Source organism: Prionailurus bengalensis, chromosome B3 (genome assembly GCF_016509475.1).
Source record: "Prionailurus bengalensis isolate Pbe53 chromosome B3, Fcat_Pben_1.1_paternal_pri, whole genome shotgun sequence".
Lineage (NCBI taxonomy): Eukaryota > Metazoa > Chordata > Mammalia > Carnivora > Felidae > Prionailurus > Prionailurus bengalensis.
In genome coordinates this window covers 135230173-135242207 of record NC_057355.1, presented here as the reverse complement: position 1 = coordinate 135242207, position 12035 = coordinate 135230173, and the positions used below count along the sequence as shown (strand labels likewise).

General features: G+C 54.3%; 1 protein-coding gene across 2 annotated transcripts in view; it reads left to right on the top strand.

Moving 5' to 3' along the window:
- CCDC88C (coiled-coil domain containing 88C) overlaps positions 1 to 11725 on the top strand; it is a 129398-nt gene extending 117673 nt beyond the window's left edge. For both annotated transcript variants that reach the window (XM_043556849.1, XM_043556848.1), the window contains exons 27-30: positions 1679 to 1744; positions 4653 to 4721; positions 5588 to 5877; positions 9414 to 11725. In XM_043556849.1, coding sequence (XP_043412784.1) covers positions 1679 to 1744; positions 4653 to 4721; positions 5588 to 5877; positions 9414 to 10436 — 1448 coding nt within the window. In that variant the 3' untranslated portion in view covers positions 10437 to 11725. The remainder of the gene's footprint in view (positions 1 to 1678; positions 1745 to 4652; positions 4722 to 5587; positions 5878 to 9413) is intronic.
- The last annotated feature ends 310 nt before the right edge of the window (positions 11726 to 12035 follow it).

Below are 12035 nucleotides of genomic sequence, written 5' to 3'. Positions count from 1 at the left end.
GACAGGCAAAGCGCACAGGGTCCCCACCCTTAAGGCGCGTCTGGGTTAGCTTCACGACCTTGTTCACAGCTCATGAACACCTCTGGGGAGATGAGTGGGCACAGGGCGAGCAGGTGGTCCTTCTCTACTCCTGGCCAGACACTGGAAGTGGTAGTCTCATGCTGGTGGAGGTCAAGGGGATGGTGTCACATGCTAGGTGGACAGCCTGGACAGGCTCCTTGTCAGCAGTCTCCCCCCGTTCTCCTGGGGCCTGGGGTACAGAAGCCCTGCCTAGTCTCAGGGAGGAGCCGGGACTCCATCTCCCCTCGGATTTCCAGCGACCTATGCGGTTCAAGTCCAGCCCTTCAGACTAATTCGCGGGCCCTGTCTGGATCCCAGTCCTAAACCAGAGCCTAGAAACCTCTCTGGCCATTCCTACACCTGTGGAGCCTGCAGGAAGGTGGGTCACCTCTGCAGACCCAGTCCTAGCCACGCGCTTCCCAGCCAACTTGTACTCACACTCCTCAGTATTGACTGCCATTGGGCAAATAGCCAGCTTCAAATGGAAACCCCCCCTTAGAGTCAGCCATTTCTCTAAGTAAATCTGATTCCTTTTAGAACAGAATTTATCAGTTTGTTTTGTTATTTTTGGGGGGAGAGTGCGTGTATATGTAACCAAGGGAGAAGGGCAGAGGGGGAGAGAGAAGGAATCCCAAGCAGGCTCCACACTGAGCGTGGCTCAGTCTCAAGACTGTGAGACAATGATCTGAGCTAAAATCAAGAATTGGACAACCGACCGATGTACTCAGACGCCCCTAGAGCAGAACTTAATAATCAAGATCTGGGCGCTACAGAGTTGCCATTGCTTCTGGCCCTTTGAGTAGAGAAAGATGGGACACGTTATAAGTTTGTGTCAATACTTCCGATTCAAATGTAACATTACAGGGATTTTTCCTTCTTTGATTTCATATCTGTGTGTCCTTTTCTTACATGGAAATCTGGTCTCCTAAAACATTGACTTATCTTTTTCCCCCCAAATATGTGGTAAATGGTTTAAAAAGTTATGCCAGTGTTATTAAAGTAAATCCGCTAAGCAGTATTTTCTTTATAGTTTTTTTACTCTCTAAGTTCCATCTCACTAAGGATGCACACGTAGAGTTTTACATTCAAAATGTAAACAGATCAATGTTTCTCTCTGTGTGATTGTTAACAATTGCATGCAGTGAGGTTTGTTCTGTTTTCAGTTTTAGACTTCTTCATAAATTAACCTTGTTTTTAAAATACATAATATAGATTCAAAAACCTGAATAATGTGAGGAGGTATTCTCAGTGTTCGAGGTCCCCTCTCTGCCCCCGTCCCCTGAACTCTATTCCAAAACCACTCTCTGGATACCCTTTTTCCTTCGGTACTCGTTGAAATTCCTGGTGCTTCTTTCTGCAAAAATAAATGGCACCTTGATTTTTTTTTTTCCACCTAGGCATACATCATGGAGATCTTTCTTACTTTAATTGGTATTAAATGGCCACATATCACACAGTCTTTTCAGCCAACCCTTCTCCAGAGCTGATTCCTTGAAGTGGGATTGCTGGGTCAAAGGGCAAATAAAAGTATACTTTCTCCTAAACTAAGAGTCTGTAGTTTTTCAAAGTGTTCCAGAAACTCCTGCGTTAATAACTGATGACCTTACTGTCACCATAGGCTATAACTCAGATGACAGCCTCTGTGACCCGTCCCTGGAGCTGGAGTTCAACCACAGGCAGTACGGTGAGTGCTCAGCGTCCTGGCCTTGTGCCTGGGGTCTCAGACTCATTTTCATCTGCAGTACTTTTCCTTCAACCCCAGTCCTGTGTGGACGTCCGACATACAAAATGGGTAGACGTGAGGATGGAGAGGGGCCGCAGTTCCTCCAGGCTCCTTCCTGCCCTCCCCAGGGTCCTGAGCATGTGGCTTCTGCTTACATAACCTCCAGGGACAGGGAAGTCACCGCTTCTTTTTTTTTTTTTTTAAATGTTTGTTTTTGAGACTGCACAAGTGGGGGAGGGGCAGAGAGAGAGGAGACACAGAACCCGAAGCAGGCTCCATGCTCTGAGCTATCAGCACAGAGCCTGACATGGGGCTCAAACTCATGAGCCGCGAGATCATGACCTGAGCTGAAATTGGAGGCTTAACTGACTGAGCCACCCAGGCGCCCCGGAAGTCACCATTTCTAAAGTATCCCGCGTCTACAGGCTCCAACTGCCCTTGCTTTGGGGTGCCCCTCACGTTTGCCAGGGCATTGTGGTGACCCACACGGGGAGCACTGAGTGCCAGGAGGTCCCTCACTGTCCTCACCTGGAGTTCAGTTGTCGACAGTAGCTCCAAGTTGTACTAGTCTTAGGAATTGATGAAGCCCTTGGCCATTTGATGTAGAGACATTGTAAGTTTCTGCAGAAGGGAAACAGTGAATCATACCAGCTTTCTCAAAACTTAAAAGCTGCTTTGGGTTTTGGTGAGTTTTGAAAAACAAAAATCCTATAAGGGTGAGGAAATGATTCTTAAAATCAGAAAGCTCACCGTGAACTCTGCTACTTGGGAAGTGATCAACAGTAAGTGTAGGGGCTATAGCGTTGTCTCCCGTCCGTCATTGTCTTCAGTGTCTTATGATGCGGACGTTCATACAGATACGCTGGCGCTCTGTACGAGTGGAAGGACATGCTCTGTGGCACAACAGTCTGACACGAGGGCCCCTTGTGTCTTTTTTTTTTTTTTTTTCAACGTTTATTTATTTTTGGGACAGAGAGAGACAGAGCATGAACGGGGGAGGGGCAGAGAGAGAGGGAGACACAGAATCGGAAACAGGCTCCAGGCTCCAGGCTCCGAGCCATCAGCCCAGAGCCTGACGCGGGGCTCGAACTCACAGACCGCGAGATCGTGACCTGGCTGAAGTCGGACGCTTAACCGACTGCGCCACCCAGGCGCCCCGGGCCCCTTGTGTCTTTGCACCGAGGGGAGGTGCCACACCTGGACATACTGGCCGCGGTGCTTTGTTAGGGGCACTGAGGAGCCAGATTGGTGCTCCAGCGGCTGACCAACCGAGGGGTTTTCTTCCTAAGCACTCTGATTCCTTGAGCTTTTCTTATCAGGGGAGAAAGAAGGAAAAGCAGTTTTCAATGCTGTGGTTGAATAAACAAAAGTGCTTTGGGGTCCTGTTGATTTGTGTCACAGTTTTCCTTGAATGAAACTTAATTCCTTTATAAATTTTTTTAATGTTTATTTTTTTGGGGGGAGAGGCAAAGTGTGAGTGGGGAAGGGGCAGGGGGTGGGGGGCGGTGGGGACACAGAATCTGAAGCACGCTCTAGGCTCACAGTTTGTCAGCACAGAGCCCGACCCGGGATTCGAACTCACAAACTGTGAGATTATGACCTGAGCTGAAGTCGGCTGCTCAACTGACTGGGCACCCAGGTGCCCCAAAACTTAATTCCTTTTTAAAGACGTGCATTTTCTTTAATTTTTCCTTCTGAAAGAGGGGACTCTGCTTTTACACTGTTGGTGAAAACTGCGGATTTTTTGGCTCCTCCCCAAACCCTGTTTGCTAGTAAGAGTTTTCCAGATGCCTGCTATTTGCAGAGCGCACCAGCACTTGGGAACTGGACGCCCTATAGACCCAGTAAAGCAAGAGCAAACTCTCCCCAGGGGCGCGGTGAACAGAGCACCTCTGCGCATCTTCGGTTCTCCGTGCCCTTCGGCTCGACACCAGCTGCGTGCTGAGGTGGATGCAGGGATGACAGAAGGGCAGTTCTTGTCCCCCAGGGGTTCGTGGTCCGGCAGGACAAACAAAGTGGTGTGGGGCAGGCCGGCAGAGCTCCTGGAAGAGTGGACCAGGAGAGCGGGGGTCTGCCGGCCTTGGAGGGCCAGCCCGCCCTTTGCAGCGGTGAAGCCACCGCCACCTGCAGTCGGGCTCGCCCCCCGCCTGCCCCCCCGCTCCCCACCCTGAGCTCCCTTGTGCACACACTCAGGCAGGCTCACGCAGCCAGGAGAGCTGCTGTCTCCAAGTTCCTTGTCACCGGAATGGCTGATTTTTCCCTTGGGGGTAGATGGAAATTTGAGGCAGAGGAAGCAAGGAGCTGAAGGGCCACAAACAGCCAAGAAAAGCAAAAGCACACTCTCCCTCCCCTCCTCAGGGTCCCCGCACTCACTCCCGTGGATCAGCAAAGGGAAGGTCCCCTGGGCGCAGGCACGCACCCCCTTGTACACGTGTGCACCCTGTCATCTCCTGTCTCTACCCCCACCAGGTATCACATGTGTTCCAGAAGGCTCTATGTAATAATAGGCGTGGGCGCTCTCCTCTCGTTAGCTTCCCCTGAGCAGCCCTTCTCTTTCGGTCTCCTTCCTGGACTAGCGTTCGTGTGTGATTCGTGTTGTTAACAAAATTGTCTCAAGTCCTAGCCCTAGACCTAATAAAAACGCTACCTGTCGTTTCTGGGTCACTTGCTGGATGCCATGCCTCACACGCAAGTTGCTGGCGCTCCCGGTGGGGGAACGTAGAGAACCCCGGCACCCATCCATCCTCAGGGCCTCTGCCTGGACTTTGACGTGGATGTGCTTTGTTCTGCGGCCTTTCTCGGGTCAGGTGGTTCAGTCTGGGGTTTACCTGCTCGTTGGCCCTTGACACGGAGTGTCCTTTCCTTTCAGTGTCCCGACCAGGCAGCTTGGAGAGCAGTCGAAATGCATCCAGCGACAGCTCGCCCCTCAACCTGAAAGGTCGGTCAGCCTTGGCTTCCGCACGCTTTTCGTTATATTGGGGGCTTTGGTTCTGGGCTCGTGTTTTTTTTTTGGTTTTTTGTTTTTTTTTTTTTTTTTTTTTACACAACAAAGTGGTCATCTTCACAAGGTTGTCTGCCTCATCGGACATTTGCCAGTGGAGTCCACATCATGCTGTTTGAGGCACACACCTGGGCGTTTGAGCGGATTTGAGTTTGAATCCCTTCATCCCCATAGACCAGCCCTGGGTGCCCGCCCCCCTGCCCCCCGTTCTCTGAATCTGAGCTACGTCATCTGTAGCGTGAGGGTACTGACCATAGTTCTGTCTGGTGGCCAGAGAGCATAGTGGGAGGACTTTGATTCTTCTGTACTTTTTTAACTTCGTTTTATAGTGCACAGTATCGTCTGTCTTAACATTTCTGAGCATTTGGAAAGAATATGTGTCTTGTCCCAAGCCTGGAAACTTTGCACAGATAACTTTTTTCCCTTCGCATGCACGTGATCAGCCCCCGGAAGACCCCTAGCGTGGAACAGGTGCTGATTAATCCTTTAATACATGGATGGATGAGACCTACTGAGTGTGGTGCCTTCAGGCTACTAATATTAAATAATAGCTTAAACGTTACCAGAAGCTTTCCACTTTTATCTCAAGGAGTTTTGTTTTTAAATGCCAGAGTGAAATTCTGAAGCTCTCCAAAACGTCCTTAACATCCAAATTGCAGCTGGGAGAAGTGTGGCCTGGGTGCCCTGGCAGGGCTCTCTCTGTTTTCGGTGACTGCGAGGCAGCACAGAGCCCGCCGGAGGCAGAGGAGACGGCGAGGGAGACTCACGCGTGTCCCTCTGTACCGCCCCGCCCCCACTCCCAGGTTCCTCTGACCAGCTCCACAGAAGGTCCGAGAGCTTCAGCAGTGAAGACCTGATCCCCAGCCGGGACACGGCCACTCTGCCACGGGACGCCAGCACCACGGGACGCGCCGCCCTCAGCCGCCATGAGTGCCCCCCGCCCCGGAACGGGCCTCTCCCCCAGGAGGGCATCCAGAAGAGGGGCGCGGGCCAGCCTCACGCTGGGGGACGACCCAGCTCTGCCTCGCCGAGCAGTGAGATGGTCACCCTGGAGGAGTTTCTGGAGGAGAGCAACCGGCGCTCCCCCACCCCTGTGAGTGGCCCGGGGCTTGGACACAGAGTGCCTGTCTTCCCCACATGGGCACTGGGGGCCGAGACCCTGGCAGCAGAGTCCCAGAAAGGACGGGCCGGGCCAGGCATGGTGTGGCCTGGGTGGAGAGCTGGCTTGGATGGGGGAGGGAACCCACTGGTCAGCAAGCCACTGGGCACTGGCAGCCGGCCCCAGACCTCGGAGCCTGTTTTCTCCATTGTGAAGTGAGCAGGCAGGAATTTGCTGCCAGCATAGAGGGTAGGGATGGGATGTGCCCACCACTGGGAGCTGCTCTCGGGATATGGCCGGCACCCAACTTGGTGGGGCTAGGGTCTCAGCAGCTTTTGTGGCAGAGCCCCGAATACCCACTTCCCCCGAGCCTCCACCAGCAGAGGTTGGCAAATTGTTTCTGAAAAGGGCTCGATGGTAGATATCTTAGGCATTCTGGGCCATGCAGTCTCTATCGCAACCTCTCAGCTCTGCCATTTTCGTAAGGACACAGCCTTAGATCTTCTGTCAGTGAATGGACATGGCTGTCTTCCAACAAAACTTACGGGTATTGACATTTGAATTTCATTTAATTTTCACGTGTCACGTAAGGCTTTTCTTTTTAAAAATTTTTAAAAATCATTTTAAAAATGTAAAAACTCTCCTTAGCTCTTAAGCCATACAAGAACATGTGGCCAACCGAGATTGATCTCCAGCTGTAGTTTGCTGGCCTGCATCCTGCAGCTCTGACCCCCAGACATCACTGGCGTTGGGGTGCCCTCCTCTGTCACTTGCCAGTGTCTCTGTTTAACTTTCCTGAAGCTACACGTGTGCCTTTTACACGCTCTGCCTGACTTCAGTCAAGTAAGCAGTTGGGTTACTGAACAGATGAAGTATACTTTCTTGCAAATGAGATCTTGTAAGGGTTTTTGTGTTTTTTGAGCATGCATGAGTGCACGCATGAGTGGGTTGGGGGCAGAAGGAGGGGGAGAAAGAAGCAGGCTCCACACCCAGCATGGAGCCCAATGCAGGGCTCGATCTCATGACCCTGAGATCATGACCTGAGCCGAAATCAAGTCAGATTCTCAGCTGACTGAGCCACCCAGGTGCCCTGAGATCTTGTAAGGATTTTTAATGCTTCCATGATTCTGTCTCATTCCCCTTAACAGTGGAACTTTCCTTAGCCACATGGTCAACTCTATGACCCACCTTATAGGCCATGGTGGAAACACTAAGTATTAGTTCAGCAGATACTTACTGAGCACCTACTACATGTTACACAGTGTGCATAGTGCCTGCTCTCGAAAATCAGAGCAAACCATTAATTGGCAAGCTTTTCTCATAGATTTGCTAGGTGCCGAGTCTTGTGGTTGGCACTGGAAGGAAATAGAAAACATGGCCCCTGCCGTCCCTTCATTTACGTTTCTGTCCGGCAACCACTGGCTCTGTGCACTAGGACTTGGAGAAACCACACAGAAGCCCTGCTGCTTTCAGGAAGCTTATGGTCTGCCAAGTGGTTCCCAGACTCTCCTGGCGGCCTCGCCAGGACACAGGCTGCACCCTGGAGCTTCTGACTCCGTGGGTCTGAGGTGGGGGTCCCTGAGAATTTGCGTGTTTACTGGATTCCCAGAGGATGCTCTTGCTGTCAGCGTGTGTCCAGGCATCACACGCTGAGGAGCCGGATTCCATTTATCCGGTGGAGTAAGTGAGAATGGTCCAGAAAGCAGGGGTGCCTGCAAATTGGAAGACTTTCTTCTCGACCCTTTCCGGCTATATACCTACCGCAGTGAGTTTCCTTTCCTTTTGTAGATTTCGGGGGTGGGTCCTGTTCAAGGGGCAGGGCCGCTCCCCCCTCAGTTCAGACCTGTCCCTGGTAGTCCCTGTTCCTCACGCTCCATATCATCACCTGTCCCTTTTCAGCCTAAACAACCCCAAAATTATCTTACTGCAGAGTCCGTGTTGGAAGCCGATGTTTGGCCCTGGAGAGCCACCCTCACCTCTCTGCCTGCCTAGGGTGCACCTGACCTCTCCCACCCTCCCCCGACCAGTCCGGAGAAGTCACAGTGTGCCCGTCCGTGCTTGCACCTCCCTGATGCTGGCAAGGGAGTGTCTCAAAATGGGCTCCCTGGGTGGCCAGAGAGGGTGGCCCCATGCAGGTGCGCATCACAGGATTAACCATGTGTAGGCAGCAGCTGGGGTCAGCCAGCAGTAGGTGTTAATCCTGGTCTGTGCTCTCCGGGTGTGGGACCTGTTAGACCCCTGGGGCTTCAACTTCCTTCCTTACCCAAGATTGTTTTAATCCAGCCTTAAACAGCCTCGCAGCGTTGCTTCAAGAGTTCAGGGAGGTTTGGGTTTTCTTGGTGATTAACCTGTGGTTCCTAGCACAGTGTCTGGCACTCAGGAAGCACTCGATAAATGGTTCCTGTCCCTGCTAATGACTGAAGATCTTAGCGCGTGCTCAGCCGAGACCTGTGGCTCCAAACTAGCATAAAACAGTAGGTTTTGCCTCTGTCAAGTTGAGCATCCAGATGTTTCCGTGGGCCAGCAGTTTGTTGGCAGGTACAGATGGCTTCTGAGCTGCTGCCCCGTCCTGCAGACTGGCCCCTCCCACCCCCCCCCAACAGCTCACAGCAGGCTAGGGTCGGACTGCCTCAGCCCTCAGTGCCTGACTCCCACCTGCCATGTGAATGCACTTCTTTGCCTGGTTTTGCAGTGTCCATCAGCCCGAGGAGGAACCTCCACTTGGCTCGTCCAGGCCATGAGGTGCTGACAGGAGGCTGAAGTTACTGAGCGGCATAATAGACCTGGGCCTCTGGTGGCTCTGTTTGCCTACACAGTGGTGGCAAGAGGGCACCAGTTCCCTGGCCCGGGGAAGCCCAGCCAGGGAGCGGTGGCTTGAGCGGAGCAGTCTGGCGGGCTGGGTCGTCACATGTCCCCCATTCCCGCCACCCTGTCCTACCAGGCAGCCTGCCGTTCTGGCTCCCACCCACCCCCGCTGTGCCTGCCTCTTATGTGGAGAGTGGTCTGAGTGGCAGTGAGGGTTCTGGCTTTGCAGGAGCTGGTCTTGTTCCCCTTCCTCTGTGGCTCCACACACAGAGCCCTTGCAATGTGTCTGAGCACAGTGGGCTGACCGGGAAAAGAAAAGTGCGGCCCTGCCGGTCAGCTTCCCTCGGCCCTGCACGGTAGGAAAGCGAGAACAGATTGGAACAGTTGGCTGTGGTCGGGCTTTCAGCCCTGACCTTTCCAGAGACTGGATGAGCTTTGCGGGAAGTCCTTCCCATGTCTGGAGGTCTTTTCTTTTTGTGAAGTTAGGGAGCTGCCGGAGTGGCATCTGGGGTTCTCTCCCTGGTGTTCTGTGTATCGCCCCCTCCCCGTCTTGACTAGTGTGTGTGGGGCACGGGCGATGCTCTGCCTCAAAGAGGCCTAGCGGGGGCAGGAAGCCTCAGTCCTGGCCACCTGTGCTGCCCAGGGGACGTCCTGGGGTGGGGAGGGCCGTCGGAGCACCTGTCGGGGCCTTGGCCCACTTCTCACTCCTCCTCTCTTCCCCATAGGACACTCCCAGCTGCCCGGATGACCTGCTAAGCGACTTCTTCAGAAAGGCCAGCGGTCTCCCGGCCATTGGAAGCCAGCCGGGGCCACCTGCCAGGAGAGAAGGGGCCAAGATGCCCACCAGCTTCGTGGCCCCTACCATCAAGATGCCTGTCAACACCCCTGAAGGGAAGTTGCTGAAGCCTGGACAGTACGTGAAGCCAAACTCCAGACCTGCCGAGGCCGAGGCCCCGCCCAGTGCCCCCCCGAGGCAGGCCCAGCCCCCCCAGAGCCTGTCACTGGGCAGACCCCGGCAGGCCACGATGCCCCCGACGTCCCACACACCGGCCAGCCGGAGTGCATCCCTGAGCCGTGCCTTTAGCCTGGCCTCGGCCGACCTTCTCCGGGCCAGTGGGCCAGAGGCTTGCAAACAGGAGGCCCCTCAGAAGCTGGGGGGTCCTGACACCACCTCAGGGGGCAGAGAAACAGGCAGTCACGTCCTGCAGAGCCCCACGCCCCCCACCTCCCACAGCCTGGCCCGGGAGCGGACCCCGCTTGCGGGAAAGACCTGCGGCGGCTCCGGTCAAGGCCCAGCCCCCCGCAGCCGGCCCCCGGACGTGAGGCGCTTCTCACTGGCTCCCCCAAAGGAGGAGAGGCTGGTCCCCCTGCAGCAGTCTGCCACGGCCCCGGCCATCGCCTCCGGAGGTGGCGGTGCCTGTGGCAGCAGCTCCCAGCCCCAGCACTTTCCGTCGGCTGCAGCCCCGGCTACCAGGACCAAACCCCAGACGCCCCCCCACTCGGGGGAGGCGGCCACCATCGCCCCTGTCCGGGGGGCGCTCGGCCTCTCAGAGGGAGACGGGGTCCCGAGGCAAGGCCACGGCGAGGGCCTCCCTGCCAAGAGTCCGGGTAGGTCTCCCGACTTGGCTCTGCACGCCAGCCGGGCCCCTGAGGACTTCAGCCGCGGAAGCAGCTTGAAGAGCACGCCGGCGTCCCCCGAGCCTGGCGGGGACCAGCAGACGGTGTGGTACGAGTACGGCTGCGTGTGACTCGTCCGGACCGGCGGCCCCTGAACCCTGAACCTACTGACTCCCCTTCTGGCGGCGACGGCCTTTGCTTCTGCCCCTGTGGTGCCAGGAAAGGGCTTTAGAATGAGGACGGGGGCTCCTGTGCGTCTCTCCTGTTAATGAAAACACTGTGCCAAGCCCTGCGAGGGTTACACTCCCAGGTGTGTGTCTTCTGTAGCTTCCGGCACCTGAGAGTTTTCGGACAGATCCACACTTGACGGGGACACTCAGAATGCAGTGACAGAACCATTGAAGCAGACACTATTTGAGCACGTCCCGGTAGAACACTCATTTGCAACTCGTCAACCTCTCTTAAGGCACGGGTGTGTGTATGTGCGTGCGTGCAGATACACTTTCACGTGGCCAAGCCCCCGCCCCGCGGCTCTGGAAACTCCATTCCCTCTCCCCAAAGCCGTTTGATCCTAGGAGAAGTCCAGACTGGCCAAACTACAAAGATCTTGAGGACCTTGGTGGGGGGACCCCAGAATTAGGCTTGCTGCTGAAAATCAGGGGTGTTGCCATGCCATTCCTGGTGTCCGAAGCAATCCCCTTCTGCCCCAGGGCTAAGGTGACCTTCTAGGCAGGTGGCAAGTGGCCTCGGGCTTTGGCCCCTCCCCCCCCCCATCCCCGTCCCCCTGCAGCCAGCTCCTGGGCTCTGCATGGTGGGCTCGGGGGCCACGGGGAGACCTGCCTTCCCTGACTCACTTCTCTACAGTAAACACTGGATCTGCTGGGGCTGGGGGGCTGGGGGCAGAGAGAGGGCCCTGCCCCAGCCCCGACCAGCAAGTGCACATAGTGTACAGAGGGGAGGTGTATGCAAGAGTGGGGTACAGCCTCTCCACTTCCCCAGTCTCAGATGAGATATTGATTTATTATTTCTGAATAACTTCTTGTGGTAGAAACCAAATTTCTTTTAATATATTACATATGTATGTACACGCCCCTGTGAGATATATGTCCTTTGAGGGGGAATCTATTTATGTTCCACTGGGAGTCCTTCTTTTCGATCAGGAATCTTAACCTGCTGCTTTTGTGTATTTGGTCAGATTCCTGACACGTTTTGTTTTCTGTTTAGTAAAGGTGCTCTTTCTGGGATATACTAAACTTGGTGATTTTTTTTTTTTTAAGATTTATTTTTTTTCTTTTGATTTAATCCGAGGGAAAAATGGGATTGTTAACAAGGTCAGTTTTAGGAGCGCTTTCGGTTGTGTATTGAATAGCCATTCATTCTGGAACACACGGACAGGATTGTAATAAAATGAGATGGCAGAGAACGGAGTCCTGGTTTTCTCACTGGACAGCCTTGGCATTATGGGACAGGCTGTCGGGGGCTCCCGGGGCTCCCTGCTTCACCTCCAAGAGCCTTCTCGGCCTCTGGAATCTACTCTTTGCCAACAGGTCAGAGAACAAGTTTTTCGTGCTTACTATACAGCTTTTTCCCAGACTTGTATTTTTTTTTCCTAGAGTTTATTTTGAGAGAGAGGGCGAGTGAGCAGGGGAGGGGCAGAGAGAGAGAGAGGAGACAGAATCCCAAGCAGGCTCCTCACTGTCAGCACAGAGCCGGATGCAAGGCTGGAACTC